Here is a 26,605-nt window from a genome sequence, read left to right as displayed (position 1 = left end):
ATTTTATTCTGACATACTGTCTCCACAGTGGTGGTAGACAAAAGAAAGTACAAAATTGAGAAAATCACAGCATGATGCTTCGCCAGCCTTAGGGCTCATCGTGAGCATCATCACGGTCAGAAGTAGAAGGAATTTGCTAATAATTAAAGGGAAAACTGATGGAAGTGAAACGCATAGATAGTTTCCGGAACAAGCTTGTGTTTGCCAGTGAAGAAAGCATCTGTGGAAGACTTTGAGAATCCACAGATGTGGTTGTGTTTGTTCTTTAAAACCTATGAAATCGGTTTGCTAATAAATGGGTAGTAGAAGAGAAGCTCATTAGAGACTGGGGGCATGGTTGGTCACATTTATCTCTGTATTTCCTAAAAAGAACTACCAGAGGGCCATTTTTACCATAAAAGTAACACTTTTACAATAAAACCAACAGAGACACTAAACAATATTTTTCTTAATTGCCTACTTTCCCCTTCTAGATTTTTATTAAAGTGGAAACATTTTGAATTTTCATGACACAAATGTTAATGATTGCCCAAAAAACCAAACCCCCTGCCTTCGAGTCGATTCCAACTCATAGTGACCCTATAGGACAGAGTAGAACTGCCCCATAGAGTTTCCAAGGAGTGCCTGGTGGATTCAAACTGCCGACCTTTTTGTTTAGCAGCCGTAGCACTTAACCACTATGCCACCAGGGTTTCCTGATGTGATGTAGGGGCTGCCTTATTTGCTAGTACCAATTATTTCAATGTTTAATATTTTAAATCTGATTTAAATTTATATTACTGAGTTAGTTCCAACTAATGGAAATCTTATTTAAAATTTTGTATCAGAAATAACACAGTGACTTATTTATAGAAGAAAACATACACATTTACAAATATAGAAGGGAGAAATACTTTCAGCAGACTAAATCAAAACTTTCATTAAAGAAAAATGTAATGTGTATCTGATGAAAAAAAGAATCTGAAAAGGAGAGCTATGTGACATAGCATCTATATCAGTGGGCTGTGTCACCATCTGAAATCAAAACATTACAGCTTGATTTATTTTAGTGTCCAGGTTTTGAGTGACATAACATTGTCAATCTTTCTAAGTGTGTACTGACATTGAAGACCAACCCCGTGCTGCTGGGGAAATTTGGAACGGGGGCATTGACGAATGCTCTCTGTACAAATGTTTGGAGAATGGAAGCATTGTTCCTATAGAGTCTGACTGTCATGAAGAGCCCTCACCAATTTGTGAACGAGAAGGTGAAGTCGTCATGGGCATTGTTGATAAATGGACCTGCTGTTCAGAGGAAATTTGTGGTAAGCAAACAGGCTGATGCCTTATAGTCCGTTAATGCCACAAAATATGTTGATAGTTTCTGTTAAAAAACAGGGCATAAATGATGTTTGCTATTAAAAAAAAAAATCAAGGTTGAGGTAACAATATAATTGCTGCCATAAATGTCATTTACACATTCTCAAAGGAAGTTTTGATTCATTATTGTTTTGCTGATTTTGCAAATATGCATGCAAAAATATGGCTATTGGCAAAGAGTAATATTTATTAATACATGACAATAAAAAAGACTTAGGAATCTAAGAATTATGACAATCAGGAATGAACCCAAACCCAGTGCCGTCGAGTCGAGAAAGATATGGCAAATAAACTTAAAGCTGCAGCCTTTTCATGTATGGTCCATTTTGTGAGCTGAATGGGCTTAACTGCAATGTAAAAACATGTATAGTAAGAACCATTGCCCTGCTTTGAGTTAGCAGTGTAAGACGCTAGATATGTTCATTAGTATTTTAATGTTTCTGTTTCTTATTTTCAGGATGTGACATGGCTTTGTGTGACGCTACCATTCCAATGTGTGCGAGTAGTCAAAAATTGGTCATTGGCCATAGCCCTCTTTCTTGCTGTCCACAGTACCAATGTGGTGAGTAATCACTTAGGAAAAATAAGAGTTAGGTTCATTGTCCATTCAGAATAATGACTAGAGTCTTATTCCTTGTAACTCCAAGAAAATGATTTATTATAAAAGTTTGTGGCATTGTCTTACAAATGTAGTTTTTTTTTTTTTTTTTAATTTGCCATCTCTCTCTCTCTCTCTCTCTGTATATATATTTAAACCCACTCCTCACCAACATGGTTAGGCCCCAAAGACCAGGTAGTTATGCAAAATGAGCATATGCCCCGAGCCCATCTTCAGTGCCAGCGCCCCCTACAAGTCACTCACCAACCCTTAGGCACCCCTGGTGCATTTCAGCATGCACATGGTGTAGTGGGCCCCCTTCCCCACCGCTGAAGAACCCATGGGGATTGGGGGTGGTAGTGTTGGTGGACGGGTGTTGCCCACTACCTCCTGCCTCCCACCCTGCACAGGGACTCTGCTCATCCTCCATCCGCTAACTCCTGCCCTGGGTGGGAGCCCACTTGTCCGCCATCTGCCCTTGCCTTATAGTCCCGTGCAACCTCCTTTCCTCTCCCTCCCTTCCTGCCTCCCCACATCTACCTCCCTGGTACCTTTGGGCCCTCACTCAGCTTCCTCCTGCCTGTCTGCAACCTCACATTGTCCCACCATTGCCCTGCCCCTCTGTGGCTGGATCTAGATGTCATGGATGAACAGGAGAAGGCGTCCTGCCGTCGACTGGCTACCGTTTCTCACGTGGTCCAGCTGTTGCTGGTACCTCCAGTATAATGTTTGGGGTGGCCCACAGAGGGTGTCCCGGGCCCAGCCATGGCTCTGGGTGGGGTCCAGACCATCAGAGGCACCACCTGAGAATTTTTTCAAAGTTGTCGTAAACGGAAACTGTCAGATAAGGAGATAGTTGATAAGTGAGGAGTAAGTGTGTATATATATAAAAATATTCTTCTGCCATTTCTTACATGTTTCTGCTAATATTAAGAGCTTTAAAATAAATTATCAGCAAATTCAAAGAGAAATAAGCATTATTTCATTTTATTCAACCACTTCACGCTATACAAATTTTCAAACATCTTTATGCTTCTGCAGAATGTGACCCAGTCCAATGCCCTGATATTCCAATACCAGAATGCAGAGAAGACCAATTCATGATTCAAGTTCAACAGGGAGAACCTTGTTGTTTCTCCCCTCTCTGTGGTGAGTGTTCTGAGAGATAATTTCTTGAAAGGAGAGAAGATCTGTTTTCCTTGTTCCCAATTTTATTAAATCCAGGGCTTCAAACTGGTTTGGTCCAGTTTAAACCCCAGCTGAGTATTTGCACTTCCACCCCAGATATACTGAATCAGAATCTACATTTTAGCAAGATCCTCAGGTGACTCTGATATATAATAAGTTTTGAGGCCCACTGCTCTAGTAGTGGTTCTCAGAATTGGCCCCTAATCAGCAGCATTAGCATTGCCTGGGAACTTGTTAGAAATATAAATTTTCAGCAGGGGTTCAAACTGAAATGAACTGGTTTGAAGCTCTGATTAAATGCAGTATTTTTTATTTAGATTTTATTTGTGTATGGTATTATGAACTAATAATTATTTTGTATTTAGCTCAACTGTGCTTTTTTGTTTTGCCTTTAGTTTGTGAACCTTGCACTGAACCTATTCCACTATGTACTGATGGGGAATTCCTCACTGTGGATCTTAATACTACACAATTCTGTTGTCCTCAGTATTACTGTGGTAAGTGTATTTTAACTAGCTGAAAATATTTAGACGTGTCCGATGTTTAAAAAGCCCATTGTATCTTAGTTGTACTGTTATACCAGATCTTAGCTGAAATCTTATGAAAATATGTATTAAACACATGTATTATTTTTATTTTTACACATCTAAGAGCTCATTTTTGTAAGAGCTCTTCTTGGATAATTGCCTCCCAAAAATAGATTAGCTATTGCTTTTCTTATCATTGTAGAATTTCTAGATGTTCAGATGATTCTACATCCTCTTGACTTCCTCTTTCGTCTTGCACCCCTGCCATTTCTCAAGACCTTTCACCTGATGTGCTATCTCAGCACTACTGCTGTTGTTGTACCTCCCTATGAGTCACTTGTTCTGCCCTCACCAACACTGGAAATTGGGTACTTGGAGAGGCAACACCAGGGAGAGATGAGGCAACGTACTACATCAGTAACGGCGGTGAACAAAACGCTAGATAATAAGACCTGGCTGTTACAACATGAAGTTAATCTTTACCCTTATAATCTTTCTATTTAGTTTGTGACCCAAATCTTTGCCCTACGCCACTATTCAACTGTGCAGAAGATACGAAACTTGTGAAAGAAAATGTATCTGGTCAATGTTGTCCGATATGGCATTGTGGTAATTAACTTCCATATTTTAAAGTTTTATTAAATTATATTAATGTTTTTTGATCAATCTAAATATGTTTATTTTTGCCTTTTAGAATGTAGCTGTGAAAATCTTATTATACCAACTTGTGAAGTGGTAAGAATATATATTTTGAATGGCTTGTCCTATTACTAAATTGGTTTATTATTCTTTTATAGCTTTCATTTCAGATTCTTCTCAGAACTGATAGAATCATCTTAATTAAACTGCACTGAAGCAGATTAAAATAATCTGTTCTGGTATTAGAGTACAATCAACCTTTTATATTTTATTTAAGATAGGAAAATACAATAACTTATTTTTTTCCACTGGAGACTTATATCAATTTAAGTTTACTGGTCTCAATGTGAAACAAAACACTGAAAAATGACCTTAATATTGAAAAGAGCCCTCAATGATTCTTCAAGGTAGTGCACTGATAATGTATCTTTTGTAGAGGAGGAGGAGGTATAAACATGCACTTTCACGTTAGTTATTCATGAACATGTAAACCTTATAGAAATTTCTAAGATTCAATTTTTAGAAATAATGGTTATGACTCTGGTGTCACTTGTTTAACCATTAGGTGTGATCCATGGTGCTTTATGTGTCTTTGTTATGTTTAAATATTTATGTTCATAATATGCCTAATAAGGCTTCAGAAAGATATTGGATTCCTGGCTCTGCTTATTAGAGAAGATGTATTTCCCTTCACAAAGTTGTTTTCTTTTCTTTTTTGCCTTCTCAAACAATGTGTATTCTTAGAGATATCATCCAAAATTTCCAGTTCAAAGCCGTTGTTGTTGTTGTAGTTAGGTGTTTTTGAGTTGGTTCCAACTCATCACAACTGAATGAAATGATGCTCGGTCCTGCACCATCCTGACAATTGTTGCTATGTTTGAGCCCATTGTTGCTGCCATTGTGTCAGTGCATCTTGTTGAGGGTCTTCCTCTTTTTTGTTGACCCTCTACCTAATCTATCTAATCAAGCATGATGTCCTTCTCCAGGGACTGGACCCTCCTGATAACATGTCCAAAGTACATGAGATGAAGTCTCCCTATCCTCGTTTCCAAGAAGCACTCTGGCAGTGCTTCTTCCAAGACAGACTTGTTCATTTTCTGGCAGTCCATGGTATATTCAATATTCTTTGCCAACACTACAATTCAAATGTATCAATTCTTCTTCAGTCTTCCTTATTCATTGTGCAGCTTTTGCATGTGTGTGACGTGATTGAAAACATCATGGCTTGGGTCAAGCAAACCTTAGTCTTCAAGGTGTCATCTTTGCTTTTCAACACTTTAAAGATGTCTTTTGCAGCAGATTTGCCCAATGCAATGCATCTTTTGATTTCTTGACTGCTGCTTCCATGGGTGTCGATTGTGGATACATGTTAAATGAAATCCTTGACAGCTTCAATATTTTCTCTGTTTATCATGATGTTGCTTATTGGTCCAGTTGTGAGGATTTTTGTTGTCTTTATGTTGAGGTGTAATCCAAACTGAAGGCTGTAATCTTTGATCTTCATCAGTAAGTGCTTCCAGTCCTCTTTACTTTCCGCAAGCGAGATTGTGTCATCTCCATATTATAGGTTGTTAATGAGTCTTTCTTCAATCCTGATGCCCCATTCTTCTTCATGTAGTTCAACTATTTGGATTATTTGCTCAGCATTCAGATTGAATAAGTCTGGTGAAAGGATATGACCCTGATGCACAACATTCCTGTTTTTTAAACCATGCAGTATCTCCTTGTTCTTTTAGAATGACCTCTTGGTCTGTATACAGGTTCCACAATGAGCACAATTCAAGTGTTCTGGAATCCCCATTCTTTGCAATGCTGTCCATAATTTGTTAAGATCCACACAATTGAATACCTTTGCATAGTTGATAAAACACAGGTAAACATCTTTCTGGTATTCTCTGCTTTCAGCCAGAATCCATCTAACATTAGTAGTGATATCCCTGGTTCCACGTCCTCTTCTGAATCCAGCTTGAATTTCTGGCAATTCCCTGTCTATGTACTGCTGCAACCACTTTTGAATGATCTTCAGCAAAATTTTACTTGTGTGTTTTCTTAATGATATTGCTCTATAATTTCCACATTCTGTTGGATCACCTTTCTTTGGTATGGGCACGAATACAGATCTCTTCCAGTCGGTTGCCAGGTAGCTGTCTTCCAAATTTCTTGGCATAGACAAGTGAACACCTCCAGCGCTGCATCTGTTTGTTGAAACATCTTGATTTGTATTCTGTCAATTCCTGGGGACTTGTTTTTCAGCAGTACCTTCAGTGCAACTTGGACTTCTTCCTTCAATACCTCCTGAAATGGTAGAACATCAACTAATTCTTTTTGGTACAGTGACTCTGTATTCTTTCCATCTTCTTTTGATGCTTCCTGCATCATTCAATATTTTGCCCATAGAATATTTCACTATTGCAATTCGAGGCTTGAATTTTTTCTTCAGTTCTTTCAGCATGAGAAATGCCAAGTGTGTTTTTCCCTTTTGGCTTTCTAACTCCAGGTCTTTGCACATGTCATCATAATACTTTACTTTGTCTTCCCTAGCTGCCTTTTGAAATCTTTTGTTCAGCGTTTTTTTTCTGCATCATTTCTTTTATTCACTTTAGCTGTTCTGCCTTCAAGAGCAAGTTTCAGAGTCTCTTCTGACATCGATTTTGGTCTTTTCTTTCTTTTCCATCTTTTTAATGACCTTTTCCTTTCTTCATGTATGATGTCCTTGATGTCATCCCACAACTCGGCTTGTATTCAGTCATTAGTGTTCAATGCATTGAATTTATTCTTGAAATGGTCTTTAAATTCTGGTGGGATGTACCTAAGGTCATACTTTGACTCTCATGGGCTTAATTAAAATAAGTAATTTTCTTCAGGTTGAACTTGCATACGAGCAATTGATGGTCTATTCCGCAGGAGGCCCTTAGCCTTCTTCTGACTGATGATACTGAGTTTTCCATCATCTCCTTCCACAGATATAGTCGATTTGGTTTCTGTGTTTTCCATTTGGTGAGGTCCATGTATATGTTGTTGTCGTTGTTTGATGCTGTCCAGTCAGTTCCTACTCATAGCGACCCTACGTACAACAGAACCAAACGCTGCCCAGTCCTGCACTATCGTCACAATTGTTGTTATGCTTGAGTGCATTGTTGCAGCCACTGTCTCAGTCTGTCTCATTGAGGGTCTTCCTCTTTTTCACTGTATATAGTCATCATTTATGTTGTTGAAAAAGGTATTTGCAATAAATAAGTCGTTGGCCTTGTAAAATTCTATCATGCAATCTCTGGCATCGTTTCTATCACCAAGGCCATATTTTCCAACTACCAATCCTCTTTGATTCTGACTTTTGCATTGCAATCACCAGTAATTATCAATGCATCTTGATTGCATGTTTGGTCAATTTCAGACTGCAGAAGTTGATAAAAAGCTTCAATTTCCTCATCTTTAGCATTAGTGGTTGGTGTGTAAATTTGAATAATAGTCATATTAACTGGTCTTCCTTGTAGGCCTGGGTTATTTTCCTATCACTGACAGTGTTGTACTTCAGGATAGATCTTGAAATATTCTTTTTGATGATGAATGGATGCCATTCCTCTTCAATTTGTCATTCCTGGTATAGCAGATTGCATGATTCAGAATGGCTGTTACCAGTCCATTTTAGCTCACTAATGCCTAGGATATTGATGTTTTTGTGTTCCATTTCATTTCTGATGACTTCCAATTTTCCTAGACTCATACTTTGTACATTCCATGTTCTGATTATTAATGGATGTTTAAAGCTGTTTTTTCTCATTTTGAATCATGCCACATCAGCAAATGAAAATCCCAAAAGGTTTACTTCATCCACACCATTAATGTTGACTCTACTTTGAGATGGCAGCACTTCCCAGCCACATTTTGAGTGCCTTCCAACCTGAGGGGCTCATTTTCCAGCACTATATCAGACAGTGTTCAGCTGCTATCCAGAATGTTTTCACTGGTCTATTTTTTTGAGAAGTAGATTGCCAGGTCCTTCTTCCTTGTCTATCTTAGTCTTGAAGTTCTGCTGAAACCTGTCTACCATGGGTGACCCTGCTGGTATTTGGAATAACAGTGGCATGACTTCCAGCATCAAGACAGTATGCAAGCCACCACAGTATGACAAACTGATAGACATATAGTGGGTGTAATAACTGAAAGGCATAAGAACATCAAATGAGTTAATGTTTAGGAAACTATTTTACAATTTGTAAAGAAGTATAAAATGTAAGATATTATTAGCTTATGGGAAAAGCCTCCCACACGTCTATCAGTTTGTCATACTATGGGGACTTGTGTGTTGCTGTGATGCCGGAAGCTATGCCACCAGTATTCAAATACCAGCAGGGTCACCCATGGTGGACAGGTTTCAGCTGAGCTTCCAGACTAAGACAGACCAGGAAGAAGGACCCGGCAGTCTACTTCTGAAAATAATTAGCCAGAGAAAACCTTTATGAATAGCAGCAGGACATTGCCTGATATAGTGCCGGAAGATGAGCCCCTGAGGTTGGAAGGCACTCAAAAGAGAACTGGGGAAGAAAGCTATCTCCTCAGAGTAGAGTCAACCTTAATAATATGGATGGAGTCAAGCTTTCAGGATCTCCATTTGCTGATGTGGCGTGACTCAAAATGAGAAGAAACAGCTGTAAACATCCATTAATAATCAGGACCTGGATTGTATGAAGTATGAATCTAGGAAAATTGGAAATCATCAGAAAATGAAAAGGAACGCATAAAGATTGATATCCTAGGCATTAGTGAGCTGAAATGGACTGGTATTGGCCATTTTGAATCAAACAATCATGTGGTCTACTATGTCAGGAATGACAAATTGAAGGGGAATGACATTGCATTCATTGTCCAAAAGAACATTTCAAGATCTATCCTGAGGTACAATGCTGTCAGTGATAGGATAATATTCATACGCCTGCAAGGAAGACCAATTAATACACCTATTATTCAAATGGCACCAGCCACTAAGGCCAAAGATAAAGAAATTGATTTTTACCAACTTCTGCAGTCTGAAATTGATTGAACATGCAATCAAGATGCACTGATAATTACATTGGAATGATTGGAATGGGAAAGTTGAAAACAAAGAAGGAGGATTGGTAGTTGGAAAATATAGCCTTGGTGATAGAGACGATTCCGTAGATCACGATTGAGTTTTCCAAGACTGACGGCTTCTTCATCGCACATACCTTTTTCCAACAAAATTAATGGTGACTATACACATAAAAAAAAAAAAAATTTTTTTTTTTTTATACACATGGAGCTCACCAGGTGGAATGCACAAGAATCAAATTGACTACATCTGTAGAAAGAGACAATGGAAAAGCTCAATATTATCAGTCAGACCAAGGACAGGGGCTGACTTAGAATCAGACTGTCAATTACTCATATGTAAGTTCATGTGGAAGCTAAAGAAAATTGGAAGAAGTCCCCAAGAGCCAAAGTACGATCTTGAATATATCTCATCTGAATTTAGAGACCATCTCAAGAATAGATTTGATGTGTTGAGCGCTAATGACTGAAGACCAGACAAGTTGTAGAGCGACATCAAGGACATCATACATGAAGAAAGCAAGAGGCATTAAAAACAGAAGAGAAAGAAAAGACCTAAATAGATGTCAGAAGAGACTCTGAAACTTGCTCTTGAACGTTGAGTAGCTAAAGCAAATGGAAAAAATGATGACGTGAAAGAGCTGAACAAAAGATTTCAAAGGATGGCTCGAGAAGACAAAGTATTATGATGACATGTGCAAAGACCTGGAGGTAGAAAACCAAAAGGGAAGAACATGCTCAGCATTTCTCAAGCTGAAAGAACTGAATAAAAAATTCAAGCCTCAAGTTGCAATAGTGAAGGATTCTATGGGGAAAATATTAAACGACACAGGAAGCACCAAAAGAAGGTGGAAGGAATACACAGAGTCAGTATACCAAAAAGAATTGGTTGATGTTCAGCCATTTCAGGAGATAACATATGATCAGCAACTGATGGTACTGAAGGAAGAAGTCTAAGCTGCACTGAAGGCATCGGCAAAAAACAAGGCTCCCGGAATTGATGGAATAGCAATTGACATGTTTCAACAATCGGATGCAGCACTGGAAGTGCTCACTCGTCTATGCCAGGAAATTTAGAAGACAGTTACGTGGCCAACTGACTGGAAGAGATCCATATTTATACCTATTGTCAAGAAAGGGGATCCAACTGAATGTCAAAATTATTAAACAATATTAATATCATATGCAAGTAAAATTTTGCTGAAGATCATTCAAAAGCAGCTGCAGCAGTATGTTGACAGGGAACTGCCACAAATTCAAGCCAGATTTAGAAGAGGACTTGGAACCAGGAATATCATTGCTGATGTCAGACGGATCCTGGCTGAAAGCAGAGAACACCAGAAAGATGTTTACCTGTGTTTTGCTGACATTTACTGGCATTCGACAGTGTGGATCATAACAAATTATGAATAACATTGCGAAGAATGGAAATTCCGGAACACTTTATTATGCTCACGAGGAACCTGTACGTAGATCAAGAGGCAGTTGTTTGAACAGAACAAAGGGATACCTCATGTTTTAAAGTCAGGAAATGTGTGCATAGGGGTTGTATCCTTTCACAATATTTATTCAATGTGTATGCTGAGCAAATACTCCGAGAAGCTGGACTACATGAAGAAGAATAGGGCATCAGGATTGGAAGAAGACTCATTAACAACCTGTAATATGCAGATGACAAAACCTCGCTTGCTGAAAGTGAAGAGGACTTGAAGCACTTACTGATGAGGACCATAGACCACAGCCTTCAGTATGGATTACACCTCAACATAAAGGAAATAAAAATCCTTACAACTGGACCAATAAGCAACATCACGATAAATGGAGGAAAGATTGACGCTGTCAAGTATTTCATTTTACTTGGATCCACAATCAACACTCATGGAAGCAGCAGTCAAGAAATCAAAAGACAAATTGCATTGAGCAAATCTGCTGCAAAAGATCTCTTTAAAGTGTTGAAAAGCAAAGATGTCACCTTGAGGACTAAGGTGTGCCTGACCCAATCCATGGTGTTTTCAGTTGCCTCATATGCATGCGAAAGCTGGGCAATGTGATAAGGAAGACTGAAGAAGAATTCACACCTTTGAATTATGGTGTTGGTGCAGAGTATTGAATATACCATGGGCTGCCATAAGAATGAACAGATATGTCTTGGGAGAAGTACAACCAGAATGCCCCTTACAAGCATGGATGGCAAGACTTCATCTCATATATTTTGGATATGTTATCGTGTGGATCAGTCCCTGGAGAAGGACATCATGCTTGGTAAGGTACAGGGTCGGCAAAAAAAGAAGATGACCTTCTATGAGATGGATTGACACAGTGGCTACAAAAATGGGCTCACACACAGCACCAATTGGGAGGTTGGCGCAGGACAGGGCAGTGTTTTGTTCTTTTGTGCATAGGGACTGACTCCATGGCACCTAACAACAACGTGCCTTTTATGTATCACTGAGTTTATTTGAATCAATTTTTGTGTCAAGAATCAAATTCATTTTATACTGATATATGAAAAGTAAAGCATCCAAGGAAATTTGATATTTAAATTATAATTCTGGAAACTTTAAGTCTGGCCCTAATTTTGCTTAGAGGAATCTATTGTTGTTAGTTGTCAAGTTGATTCCAAGTCGTGATGACTCCATGTGCGCAGAGTAGAGTTGCTCCTTAGGGTTTTCAAGGCTGTGAACTTTCATAAGTGGATCACCAGGCCTGACTTCTAAGGCACTTCCAGGTAGATTTGAACCACCAACCTTTTAGCTGGAAGTCAAATGCTTAACTATTTGTGCCACCCAGGCTTGCTTAGAGGAATCCATATTATATCCTATATGGAGGAGTTTGAGCATCTGTCATGACAACAGCTAAAGGTTATACAATACTTTCTGTGTGCCAGGCTCTCTTTTAAGCTCTTTACATATGTTGACCCATTCATTTCTCTCAACAATCCTAAGAGAGAGGCAGAATTATTACCCCCATTTTACAGATGAAGGAACTGAGACACATTGGTTAAATAGCTTGCCCTAGGTCAAATAACTAGTAAGTAACACAGCCAGGATCAGCACAAAGGCAGTCCCACCCCTGAGTCTGTGCTATTACTGTATCTTCTGCTCCTAATTTACATGCCATAGCAGCCTTGCTCAGATGCAGATATGTCAGCCTAGGACAACCTCTGTAGAGCAGATCAAGAACCTTTCCACCAAGAAAAGTTCCCAGGTGTTCTCTTTTCTCTAATCGTCTACTGTTGTTATTATGGTTAGGTGCCGTCAAGTCAATCCTGAGTCATAATGACCCTGTGTACAACAGAATGAAATATTCCCTTGTCCTGTACCATCCTCATAATCATTGTTATGCTTGAACCCATTGTTGCAGCCACCACTGTGTCAGTCCATCTTTCTGACAGTCTTCCTCTTTTTCACTGACCGTCAATTTACCAAGGGTGATGTCCTTCTCCAGGGACTGATCCCCCCTGATAATATGTCCAAAATATGTGAGATGATGTCTCACCATCCTTGCTTCTAAGGGGCATTCTGGTTGTACCTCTTTCAAGACAGATTTGTTCATTCTTTAGGCAGTCCATGGTATGTTCAATATTCTTTGCCAACAACACAATTCAAAGGCATCAGTTCTTCTTCGGTCTTCCTTATTTGTTGTCCATCTTTTGCACCCATATGAAGCGATTGAAAACACCATGGCTTGGGTGAGGTGTGTCTTGGTCCTTAAAGTGACATCTTTGCTTTTTAACACTTTAAAGAGGTCTTTTGCATCAGATTAGCCCAATATAATTTGTCATTTGATTTCTTGACTGCTGTTTCCATGGGTGTAGATTGTGGATCCAAGTAAAATGAAATTCTTGATATCAATCTTTTCTCTGGTTTTCATGATGTTGCTTATTGGTCCAGTTGTGAGGATTTTTGTTTTCTTTATGTTGAGGTGTAATCCATACTGAAGGCTGTGGTCTATGGTCTTCATCAGTAAGTGCTTCAAGTCCTCTTCACTTTCAGCAAGCAAGGTTTTTTCATCTGCATATTGCAGGTTATTAATGAGTCTTCTTCCAATCCTGATGCCCCATTCTTCATATAATACAGTTTCTTCGAGTATTTGCTCCCTGGTGGTCTACTTCTGAAAAGAATTAGCCAGTGAAGACCTTATTAATAGCAGTGGAAGATAAGCTGGAAGACAAGCCTCTTAGGTTGGGAGGCACTCAAAATATGACTGGGGAAGAAAGCTGTCTCCTCAGAGTGGAGTTAACCTTAATGATGTGGATGGAGTCAAGCTTTTGTTGTCAAGCTTTCATTTGCTGTTGTAGCAGGACTCAGAATGAGAAGAAACAGCTGCAAGGATCCATTAATAATTGTAAGGTGGAATGTATGAAGTATGAATTAGGAAAATTGGAAATTGTCAAAAACAAAATGGAAGCCATAAAAATGAATATCTCAGGCATTAGCTGAAATGGCTGGTATTGGCCATTTTGAATCAGATAATCATATGGTCTACTAAGGTGGGAATGACAACTTGAAGAGGAATGGTGTTACATTCATCATCATCAAGAACTTCATCGTCAAAAAGAACATTTCAAGATCTATCCTGAAGTACAGTGCTGTCAGTGATAGGATAATATCTGTACAATTGCTACTAGAAACTCAAAATTAAGCAGTATAATTTTAAAGCTAGGAGAGGCCATAAAGATCTTATCTATTTTCACTCATTTGGTTGTTGTTGTTGTTGTTAGGTGCCGTCGAGTCGGTTCTGACTCATAGCGACCCTATGCACAACAGAACGAAACACTGCCCAGTCCTGCACCATCCTTACAATCGTCGTTATGCTTGAGCTCATTGTTGCAGCCACTGTGTCAATCCACCTTGTTGAGGGTCTTCCTCTTTTCCACTGACCCTGTACTCTGCCAAGCATGATGTCCTTCTCCAGGTACTGATCCCTCCTGACAACATGTCCAAAATATGTAAGACGCAGTCTTGCCATCCTTGCCTCTAAGGAGCATTCTGGCCGCACTTCTTCCAAGACAGATTTGTTCCTTCTTTTGTCAGTCCGTGGTATGTATATTCAATATTCTTCGCCAACACCACAATTCAAAGGTGTCAACTCTTCTTCTGTCTTCCTTATTCATTGTCCAGCTTTCACATGCATATGATGCGATTGAAAATACCATGTCTTGGGTCAGGCACACCTTAGTCTTCAGGGTGACATCTTTGCTCTTCAACACTTTAAAGAGGTCCTTTGCAGCCAATTTCCCCAATGCAATGCATCTTTTGATTTCTTGACTGCTGCTTCCATGGCTGTTGATTGTGTATCCAAGTAAAATGAAATCCTTGGCAACTTCAATCTTTTCTCTGTTTATCATGATGTTGCTCATTGGTCCAGTTGTGAGGATTTTTGTTTTCTTTATGTTGAGGTGTAATCCATACTGAAGGCTGTGGTCTTTGATCTTCCTTAGTAAGTGCTTCAAGTCCTCTTCACTTTCAGCAAGGAAGGTTGTGTCATCTGCATAATGTAGGTTGTTAATGAGTCTTCCTCCAATCCTGATGCCCCGTTCTTCTTCATATAGTCCAATTCTCGTATTATCTGTTCAGCATACAGGTTAAATGGGTATGGAGAAAGAATACAACCCTGACGCACACCTTTCCTGACTCTAAACCAATCAGTGTCCCCTTGTTCTGTCTGAACAACTGCCTCTTGATCTATGTAAAGGTTCCTCATGAACACAATTAAGTGCTCTTTTAGTAGGTAAGGCAATTGAAGTTTAGAGTGACTGCATGATCCATCATCATGTTATTATTTTTTCTTATTTTTCTTGAACTTTAGATGAAGGTTTTCAGAACAAACTAGTTTCTCGTTAAACAGTACACATATTGTTTTATGACATTGGTTAACAACCCCATGACATGTCAACATTCTCCCTTCTCGACCTTGGGTTCCCTATTACCAGCTTTCTTATCCTCTCCTGCCTTCTAGTCCTTGACTTTGGACTGTTGTGCCCCTTTAGCCTTGTTTTGTTTTATGGGCCTGTCTAATCTTTGGCTGAACGGTGAACCTTGAGAGTGACTTCATTACTGAGCTATAAGTGTGTCTGGGGCTATACTTTTAGGGTTTCTCCAGTCTCTTTCAGGCCAGTAAGTCTGGCCTTTTTTTGTCAGTTAGGATTTTGTTCTACGTTTTTCTCCAGCTCTGTCTGGGACACTCTATTGTGATATGATTATGTTATTTATTGTGAGTGTATTCCAAGGGCTATTAATTAAAGGACCATTGGGTTAATTCAAGCCTGTTTACTATCAAGTATGTAATAAGTATCTGCTATGTGTGTGGCTGTGTGTGTGCTGGGGAACTTATTAGATGTTTTGTTGTATGTGTGTGGTTGTTTTTTTTTTTGCTGTTGTCATGTAATAAGCCATATCTTTCTAACAGGGAGAATTTACTACAATTGACCATAACTTTCAGAGTGGCTGTGGATGTGTACAGTATCTATGTGGTAACTATGTTTTTTGTTACTTTTGAATGAACATTGTTGGTATCTGTTGTTCACTATTAATAAATTACAAATGATTTTCTTTGAGATGTATAACACATTTTAAACCATTCACTAATTTCTGAATATAAAATATATATAAATAATAATATATTTATATATATATTATTATTATTATATAATATAAAATATATGATTATTTTTCAGTTTTCTATTTTGTATTATCTCTAAATGTTCTGGAAAATTTGATAACAGGACAGAAAATTGACTATATATTTCATAGTCTTCACAGGTTTTTTAAGTTGCTTCTATATTTTTTTTTATTCTTCTGTATTGAATTTTATAATGGCAACATCAGAAAGTAATAGGATTTTTTGCCATTGTTTTATTACTATTGGTATTAATATTGCAAAGCAAAAATAAAGTTGTTTTTTTCTATGAAACAAATCTTCATATTAAGCATAAATAAGCTAAAAGAAAATAGCCTTTTGTTCAATAGCTTAATATTTTTGTACTTTTAGATGAGGAAGGGCTTAAGTTCAGTGTTGGAGAGGCATAAAGAGCTTCTGAGTTTTTTGTTACTCCCCCAGCCTACCTTGATATACCATTTTAAAAGATATAATAGCACATTAAATCAGGAAATATGATTTACATGACTTTTTATTTTGCAACAGAATAAAATTGAAAATTTTCTCTAAAAATAGTAATTAAAATCCATGAAATATTATGCAGTCTCATTATGGAGAGGCCTGTTACTGTTGAATGAGATTTTGCTTTTGTCCATATCAACCTCCAAATATTGTCATGTTATGTCTCGGGAAGACAGAGTAGCAAGTAACATGCCCATCCCTAAAATTTTGTATTCTGGAACCTGCTGTAAAATATAGCTTTTTGAGGAAGTTCAAATACTGACCAGCAGTTGGTTTTACAGGTCAATTTCTTATTGTATGCTAAGGAATAAATGTGCTATATTAATTATTAAGTAACTCTTGGGTTGTTAACAATAATATTAAGGTAAAGATTTTGTGGGTTTTGAAAAATTGGCCTATCCCAATCAAAAGACAGACTTAAAACTCCATCGATTAATGAATAAAAAACTCTAGAATTTTCTGTTTGGCTAATTTTTTTTTTTCTTTTCTTAGAAAAGGATGATGTGTGTGTATTTCAAGATGGATCAGTATTGAATCCTGGCCAATCTATGATAAAGTATTTGGAAGGGGATTTTTGCTATACTATAGAGTGTCTGGAAGAAAAGGATAACTACACAGGCTATCACACTCTGAGTTTTACAATGGTGAATTGTTCAAAAGAATGTGACATTGTAAGTATTTTTTTTTTTTATCAGTGGTTCTGGTGAGAATTAGTGAATCCTAAAATGGCATCTCCAGAATTTGAAATAGTGAATACTATTCATGAGTTAAAAATAGATACTTGAGTAGGTCTTCAACAACATATCAATGTGTAATATGTCTGTATAGTTTAGATTATAACTTTTCCTTGAGCTTCAGGAGTCTTATTGTCTACAGCTTGCTTGACCTGAGGTTGTTACACTTGGTTGATAAATCTTGGCTGCTAGATGTAAAGGCCAACATTTATTTCACTTCTAATATAGCTATATAAAGTTAATTATTATTTGAAACTCTTCAGAATTCACCTTGGAAATGCTTAGAGGTGAGCAGTTATTTTTGGGAAGTGCCTTCAGAAGTAGCTCATTTAAAAATACTGGTATTGTGCACATGACTAGTTCAATGTATTATCATTACATGCAGCACCAGGTATACATTCCATCTCCAAGTGATTATGATTGCTGTGGTACCTGCAAAAATGTATCCTGCAAATTTTCTATGGAAAACGGAGCATCAGTTATATATGAGGTATGAATTCCTTATTTCTTAAAATGTGTTCCTTAGAGGCCAACTCTCAGTGCTATTTTCTGAATAAGATGTGCTTTAGTCAAATAAGCTTGAAAAATGTCTCTCACACACACCCCCTCCAATGCAATACAAGCGTGTAATATACTACATGCATACAATGCACAAAGTACAGTTACATTTGCTACATTTTAAAGTAACTGATAGTTTATGTTATAAAAAACATGTTTAACTTGTTTCTCAAACTTATTTTATTGTAAGTTTTTACTCCTTGCCCCCTCCCCTCCAGATGTGAGAAATGGGCTTTGGGAAATGCTGATTTCTAATCATTACAAAGGATAAGATCAATAATATTTTATTTACTCATTTGAAATGAAGCATTTTAATAGAAATCTGAAACTCACGATGTTAGAAATTTCGTATTTCAGACATTGAAAGTTTCAGTGGGCATAAAAGAAAAAATTTAGAATATTTGATAACTTTTTAAAAAGATGATCCTAAAGGTCAACGATACCAAGGAGCCAAAGGATCCCATTGCTGCACCACGTCTTTCCACCATAAACAATAAGAGAATTATTTGGAATTCTCCCATTATTCGTAGTAACCCTACACAGAAAAATGGAACTTTGTGATTCTCATGCAGTTGTTTAATGGTGTCATCAGATTTAGGAGGGTCACAAGTTCTGTTTATAATTTACATTATCTGAAGGTAGTTCCAGCTTTTTAAATTTATTTAAGGTGTTCCCTTAAAGACTATCTGGAGGACTTATTTCTGGTATTCTTACTTATATGGGATTAGTCAAAGACCCAAAAGAAAAGCAGATTTCCCTAAACCTCCACATTTATTAGGTATGATAGATGAAAACTATCCTCTGATTGTCTTACAGTTGTGTGTAAAATAATGTTGTTGATTTAATAGTGTTGATGTTGTTGGTAACGTTTTTCTGTTTTTATCCTAACAATATTTCTGTCTTATGATATATTTTTTAAAAGAAGTCTTGATAGAAGCTTATAAAGTGTCGAGAAGACATAGGTGTCAGAGAGAGGAAAAGGATCAGAGACTATTTGGAAAAATACAATAATTTGGGGACTTTTGTAAAAGGACAACATAAACTGTAAACATGTCAATAATTCAGGAAACATCAGTGTCCATAATCAATATTCATGATGATAATCCCGAGATTTCAATAAAATGTTAAATTGTGTTTATAATACTTTTTTTTAAAAACACAACATATAATGCCGTATAGGTAAATATACATTAAGATTTTTAATCTTTGGCTGTCTCAGGTAAGCTTTATTTATCCAGAAATTTAATTTCTATGAAGCAATTTTTTATTTCAGATAAATAATCTCCATTTACACTGAAAATGTAGATCTATTCCAGTTAAGGTTCAGAGAAAACATGAAGCTATTCATAAATTAGGATAGAAAGTAGAGAAGCAGAAGTGGTCAGGATCATCGAAAATTCTTCCCTGGTCTTCAGGGAATCTTCAGGCCAAAGTTTCACTAGGTTTTAACATGTGGGTTATTAAAATAAAAATACAGCCCAGAAAGTATAGCCCTGTAATTAATAGGTATTTTCAGCTGATTTTCTTTTTAAATAGAAATTCTGAAATCAAGAATGAGACTAACAGTCGTTATATTTAAGAAATTATTAAAAATAGGAATAGGTTTTTAAAATAACTGTAAGTTATACAAAATTAGAACCGTAAGTCAATATGCACTGTCATAGAAGGAGATTTTTAATTTTTTGGTGATAAGGGAGTGGAAGAAAGAATAAACAAGTCCTAAGAAAGGAGGTGTACAAGGAATATGATTTGTTGTTTTATAATTAGTGAGAAAATATTAGAGCAAGACCTTTGACACTCGGCCAAATTAGGTAATTAATTTTATAGTAGAAACAGATACCTATTTGCTTCTTTCTACTACAGAATTAATTATCTCATGTGGACAAGTGTCAAAGGCCTTCCTCTATTATTTTGTTGCTGATTATAAAACAACATATATATATATGTAATCATTTTAGATAAATTTGGGGACATTTTCAGATGGCATACCTTGTAACACAAGAAGCTCTATATCTTGATTTGATTTTTGATTCAGTGGGATAGGAAAATTTTTATTTAAGAAATCTAGTACATTTTAATAAGAAAAAATTATTTACTTTTTCCTTTTATTTTTAGGAGGGGAGTACCTGGAACTATAATTGCACCACATATGAATGTGTTAAGACTGGTGCAGGGGCAATGATTTTGAACTACAGTATGGTCTGTCCCCCTTTTAATGAAACTGAATGCAAAATGGTTTGTACTTTGTTATAAAATAAGAAAATCTAATGTAATTGAGAAAATACATATTGTGTTTTTCAAGGTCGTATTTATTTTGTGGCTTATTTATTTTGGTAAATGTTATCTTTTTACTTATAAATAAAAACACTATTTGATTGCCTCTGTTTGCCATTTTGAGTTATATAAAAAACAAAACCAAGCCCATTGCTGTTGAGTCAATTCTGACTCATAGTGACCCTACAGGATGGGGTAGAACTGCCCTACAGGGTTTCCAAGGAGCACCTGGTGGATTTGAACTGCTGACCTTTTGGTTAGCAGCCTAGCACTTAACCACTACGCCACCACGGTTTCCTTGAGTTATATAGGGTGTCCCAAATAATTTTGACTTTCTTGGAATGGACACTTTGCTATCTCTGGTTTTTTGTGAGTAGATCAAGGAATAATTGAAAAATCATTTGATCAGCTGATCTGATCTCTTTTTCAGTATGGGTCACTAAGCCAATTAATTAGAGCTTGGCCAATTATCTTCCTAAAACAAACAGATTCCTGTTGTCACTTACCTTTTAATACATGCTTGCCTAAGAGAAATTTGCCTTACTCTTTCTGATCACAGGCCATTGTAGAACTTAGGACAAGTCACAGCATTTCCGATCTTTTAAGTGCCGTGGCTGCTAATCAAAAGGGCGGCAGTTCAAATCCGCCAGGCGCTCCTTGGAAACGCTGTGGGGCAGTTCTACTCTGTCCCATAGGGTGGCTATGAGTCGGAATCGACTCAACGGCAGTGCATTTGGGTTTTTTGAGAAATTTGCTCTACCAATTCCTTACTCCCTCAGAGTCTATTGAGTGTGGTATTTTTTAAAGTTGTGCAATTTTTATTTTTAAGGATTCTTTCTAGTTTTACTAATTATTTAGGCAATAAGAATACCCAATGAAAGATGTATTATTGCTTTATTCTGCTGTATGGAAGAATATTCTTAAGTGTAGAAAAATAACAGTCTCGATTTTTTTCCCAAGATATACCCTTTTAATGATGATGGCTAGATAAATAAATAGATACATAATGTACTAAAGTCATAGGATTTTAGCTCTGGAGGAAAGCTTAGGCATCATCTTATTGCACAGGCGCATTTTTTTAGAGTGAGAAATTATTCTCTCATTTGAGGTTCAATGAGCAATTTACTATAAGCAATCAGCAGCTCACTACAAGAATTCCAAAGACAATCTGTAAAAAAATTTATTTATTTAGCCTTAGACAAGAGCCATTTAAAGCAGGGAAATATTTTCGTTAATATTGAAGAGAAAAGTATGTTATTTTAGCATTTGGTTATATTCAGAAGAGTAGCCTAGTCTGATAGTTTTTTTTGCAGAGTTGAAAAAAAAAAGAATAGCTTTTGTTTAGATTACTTATTATTGTTTTATTTTGGTCGGAAATATTTTATGGCATTTAAAATTTGTTCTTTTAATTAGGTTAATCTTTCTGCACTCTTGTTCATTACGCTAATTTAGAAGTAATTTAATCCTACAGAAAATATCTGTTCTTAACTTGAAGAACAAAGAAATTCTTATTAGAGATAAATCCCAATCATTTTCCTATGAATATATTGTGATTTATTTAATAAAAATATTGGGAAGGTTTTTTTCCCCCTAGTCTAATAGGAAATGGAAGAACATTGTTTTAACATTTTTTCCCTCTTCCTAGAATGAAGGCCTTGTAAAGCTTTATAATGAAGGCTGTTGCAAGATCTGTAAGTGAGAACATGTTACGTGAATTAACTTCATAGATTTGTTTTATGCTGATTTTGCTGTTTCTCTTAAACTTCAGTTTCTAAGATACAAGGAGGGAAACAAATTTCATAATGTATGATATTTAAAGTTTTTTGTGTCATGTAGTTGTTAACTTTGTAATTTAGTCTTTATCTTCTAGATATGAATAAAGCATTCTCAATTTAAAAAAGTTTTAATTTGAGTATTGTTTAATTGTCCAAAAGATATTTCATGAGATATTAGTAAGTTTTCTAGTAAAGTTTGTAAGTGCCCTGTAGTCACATTTACTGGGACTGAACTACATAAACATAAGTAGGTTATCATGAAAATGGCATTGTGATTCCTATAAGGACATATAGGGTGCGATACTTTCCAAATCTATTTGAACACACTGAAAGTCTGTGGTTCTGTACAGTTCATTTGGGAAATGCCATGTTAGTAAATTGAATTTAAAAGCTATATATGAATGCAAGTTCTGAGAATTACTTTGATGAAGTTATATGCGTGCAATATACTTTATATTAGTCTGAACTTTAAAATTTATTTCAAAGTGGTTTTGAATGATTTTTAGGACTGAAATAGAACAGAGGGATAATCATGCAACCATTTGTTTTTTCTTTTTCCAAGTGTCTGAATTAACATAAAGATAAAAATAGGAGTTTAGGAAAATTGATGTAGACAGTAATTTTAAAATTGTTTAGAAAAGCTTTCTGAAAAAGAGCTACAGCATAGTATAATGCCATGTTGTAGAGTTGGATTCACAAATTGTTGTGCTTTTGAAGGGCTTAATCCCACAAATATGTAAAGGTGGCCTTGTCTACTCAGAACTGTATATAATCAGGTTGCAATATTAAAATATTGGTATACCGTAGTTACAATATATATTATTGAACACAGAGATAGCTTATAAATCTGCTAAGTTTCCTGTACACTATTTTTTCTTCATGATAATCCTATGAAATAGGTTCTACAATTATCCTCATTTTTAGTTAGAGAGGTTAAGTTCTGTCTCTTCTAAGTGGTGATATATATGTATATTGGTGACTGATGTTTTTATATATATATATATATGTTTATGCACACACACACATATGCATTTATTTAGTTATACATACCATGGTACATTCCAAAATTATTTTAAAACACATATATACGACACTCTGGTTGATGTTAGCATTATTACACGTGTGGAATGTTTTCAAATTTGTGATTATGGTAATTATTCTAAGACAATAAGATAAAGAGTTAAATATAAATCTAGAACATATAAGGGAAAATCTATTTAGAATGTGAAACTATACATTTCACATAAAATATGTAAGAGTGAAAATTTTGAATATCTCTCATTACATGGATATATTTTATATAAATACATTTGTTTTTATTATATTTTTAAATTATAGACATATTTGTATATTTAATTAACTCAAGAAACAATTCGACATGGGCCTCTTGATGAATAGATACATTATATTTTTTACCAGGCAAACGAGAAGAAAGAATATGCCAGAGAGCGATTATCAAAACAATCATAAGGAAACAGGACTGTATAAGTCGAAGCTCTGTAAGTCAAAAAAATATCATTTTTTATATAAAGTGTATGTGTTTCCAGAAGTATATATGTCACAGCACAAATAAGTGTTTTAAGCCAACAAAATGCCAACACTTATTTAACATTGAGACTATTTTTATACTCTAATATTAAAATAATTTATTTGTGAAGAAGTATGAATTATTCTTAGCATAAATAATAAATAGTTGTGAATGATACATCCAATCCAGACAGATGGAAATTAAATAAGTATATTTGACTATATATTGTCTTAATTATACAGTTTGACTCAGCAAAAATAGCCCTACTTCTAAGCGTCATCCCCTTTAATATGACCTGTTTGATTCTATATTCTACTTGACTCATGACATAATGAAGCTTACAGTAGGATCATTAGATTGTGCTTAATATATTCCATGTTGTTGTTGTTAGTTACCGTTGAGCCATTGACAATTTATGGCTTCCCTATGTGTGCAGAGTAGAACTACTCTGTAGGGTTTTCAAGGCTGTGACCTTTCAGAAGTGGATTGCCAGGCTTGTCTTCCAGGGCATCTTTTGTTGGTGTCGAACCACCAACCTTTTGGCTAGTAGTCGAGTGCTTAACTGTTTGCACCACTTAGGGATTCCTAATATATTGCATATTCCTGCTTAATTGTGAGTATACATTTCTTTCTTTGAGTTATGTCAGCACTGCTCTGTTGGGCGTGACCATTGACCATCTCTTTCACTTACCTATTTTTAAACTTAGTATTTTCTGACATCTGCTAATAGGCAGAAGCTTGAGGTTTTCAGTGATGAGGAAAAAGACCTTGATTTCATTGTGAAAACAAACAACTAGCATTTTTAAGACTTTTTTTTTCTTATTGTCTCTTCTTACAGGTAAATGTTGCATCTTGTGATGGAAAGTGCCCATCAGCTACTATATATAACATCAATATTGAGAGCCACCTAAGATTCTGCAAGTGTTGTCGTGAAAACGGAGTGCGAAATTTAACCGTGCCACTGTATTGCTCAGGAAATGGCACTGAAATCATGTACACTCTCCAAGAACCCATAGACTGCACATGCCAGTGGCATTGAAGTCTTGGATTCCAGGAACTGTACACAGCATCATAATGTCAAATGGAGTTAACTTTTATCATTTATTATTTAGGCACTAGATAGATTTTTACTTTTTAACAATAATGTGTTTTTCAGACTATTGGGATATGGTAATTTAACAGTTGGTACGAAACCTATACAATTTCAATGGCAAAATTAGATTTCTTGATTTACTCTCAGATAATTATATGATTTTAAGACATTCTGCTGAAATGCTGTTATGTATATAATTGCACATACTGCAGACCTGGAATATTCATTAGTTCAACCCAGTGCCGTCGAGTCATTAGTTAGTAGGGGTTATTTTACAGAATTCCTTCTATTACATTCAGCAGTTACTGTTTTATTTTCAGAGTCTCCCATTGCTATCCAAATTAAGACACCTTTGAATCTGTACTGTTTAGTCTGATAAATGTAACTGGTTAAAATTGGCATCTAGATAGCCGTGAAGGCAGGTCATAGAACTATAGGATTTTTGATTATTTAAAGCCTGAGTGGATATTAATGATGTTATCGCACATTCTTCCCATTTTTCAGGCTTAAGAGGTGACCAGAGAAGCTGTGTGACATGTAGAAATTCATTGAGTGTAACAATATCGTGAGTTTATGTTGGGTGAGAGTTTAGGAATTTTATTTCCAGTCCCCTGTTCTTTTCTTCCAAACCAAATGCCTTTCATAGAATACTCTTCTAAAAGAATTTTCATTGGATGGGATTAAAAATTTTAAATTAAAGGCCTTTAAGAAAACAAACAAAAAATGCTACACAGGCAAACATACACACACGTTCATACATTTAATAGCTTTCCCAGTAATAAGGAGTGGGGAAATGTAGTATCACTTACTGACTAGAGGATGGAGATTTTGAGTTTTTATTTGTTATACCATTCAGACTGTTATTAAATATGCTGTTACTATTTAACATTTAGTTACACTTGCTATCTCATTGACTCTGATTTTTGGGATGCATTAGCAGACTATGAAAATTGCGTGCTATTTTGATGTTAATGCTGCTGCCTAGCCAATGAAGAATGAAATAAAATTATTTTAATATATTAATAATTCTGCAATGGAATACTGCATTTTTAAAATACAGTAGATGACCTGCATTGGCAAGGAGTATATCTTTTGAGATATTGGCAGATTCCCAAAATATTTGCCACTTATGGTATATAATTATTTGAGTTTCCTTGTCTGTAAAAAAGGGAGAATGTTCTATTTAGTAAGGTTGTTGTAGGGATCAAATGAGGTCAGTAATCAACCAAAAAACCAAACCCACTGCCATCCAGTCAATTCCGACTCATAGTGACCCTATACGACAGAGTAGAACTGCACCATAGAGTTTCCAAGGAGCACCTGGCAGATTTGAACTGCCAACCTCTTGGTTAGCAGCCGTAGCACTTAGCCACTACGCCACCAGGGTTTCCCTGTAATCAACAGAATAGTAAATTTACATTGAAAGACAGATGCTGGGGCCTGATGGCCTAGGCTCAGATTCAGGCTAGGTAACTTGCTTTCACATACTAGTATTTCCATTTCAAATGAAGCTTCCGGAAAAACTACAATGTTTTATGTATTTTGGACTTTCTAGGTAACTCATAAATAGATGGAAGAATGACTATGACATCTGCAAAGTCCCAGTGTCTACTGTATATAAAAATTGATTTTATCTTGTTTGTGCTTAACATAAATACTTGCTCCAGATGTTAATATTTCAATATTCTTTGATTCTTATTAATATATAGATTTAATCAAATATTTTTGGCTAAAATAAATTTTTATTTTGCTCAAAAGAAAACGTTATGTACAGGCACATAATCCCATGTATTGTTTACCACTTCTTTTTTTTGTTTTCAATTCCTGTAAAATATTTGTTATTAAATTTAAAAAATTAACTCATTTTTAAACTTATTTGTGGGAAAAGGGGAAACATTTCCCTAGAGCTCTATAAGCGTTCATAAGTTGATACGTAATCAAAGTGAGTCATAGTGAAGTGAGTTGAAAGGTGATGTGATAAGTTGGACTGATACGTGTACCCCTCCTTATGTGCTGATGCCCAGATTTGCTGAGACACACGCTCATGTTGCTGCAGCTGGTGGTGCTGGTCCTGCTCCAGTCTTTGGAGCACCTTCTCCACCCAGGCAGCCCGAGGCAGCTGAGCAGTACAGCACAGAGT

The 26,605-nt window shown here is 36.2% G+C and overlaps 1 protein-coding gene across 1 annotated transcript in view; it reads left to right on the top strand.

Annotated features, from left to right (window-relative positions):
- Positions 1 to 26,244, top strand: part of OTOGL (otogelin like) — a 191,098-nt gene extending 164,854 nt beyond the window's left edge. The window contains exons 46-58 of the mRNA XM_064285124.1: positions 1,092 to 1,304; positions 1,817 to 1,921; positions 2,999 to 3,106; positions 3,541 to 3,642; positions 4,177 to 4,281; positions 4,367 to 4,407; positions 15,793 to 15,856; positions 16,996 to 17,174; positions 17,623 to 17,727; positions 19,911 to 20,030; positions 21,715 to 21,760; positions 23,264 to 23,343; positions 24,211 to 26,244. Of these exons, the coding sequence (XP_064141194.1) occupies positions 1,092 to 1,304; positions 1,817 to 1,921; positions 2,999 to 3,106; positions 3,541 to 3,642; positions 4,177 to 4,281; positions 4,367 to 4,407; positions 15,793 to 15,856; positions 16,996 to 17,174; positions 17,623 to 17,727; positions 19,911 to 20,030; positions 21,715 to 21,760; positions 23,264 to 23,343; positions 24,211 to 24,411 (1,469 nt within the window). The 3' untranslated portion in view covers positions 24,412 to 26,244. The remainder of the gene's footprint in view (positions 1 to 1,091; positions 1,305 to 1,816; positions 1,922 to 2,998; positions 3,107 to 3,540; positions 3,643 to 4,176; positions 4,282 to 4,366; positions 4,408 to 15,792; positions 15,857 to 16,995; positions 17,175 to 17,622; positions 17,728 to 19,910; positions 20,031 to 21,714; positions 21,761 to 23,263; positions 23,344 to 24,210) is intronic.
- Positions 26,245 to 26,605: the final 361 nt, after the last annotated feature.

The sequence above is a fragment of the Loxodonta africana genome, chromosome 4 (genome assembly GCF_030014295.1).
Source record: "Loxodonta africana isolate mLoxAfr1 chromosome 4, mLoxAfr1.hap2, whole genome shotgun sequence".
Lineage (NCBI taxonomy): Eukaryota > Metazoa > Chordata > Mammalia > Proboscidea > Elephantidae > Loxodonta > Loxodonta africana.
This window is presented reverse-complemented; position numbering and strand designations above follow the sequence as displayed.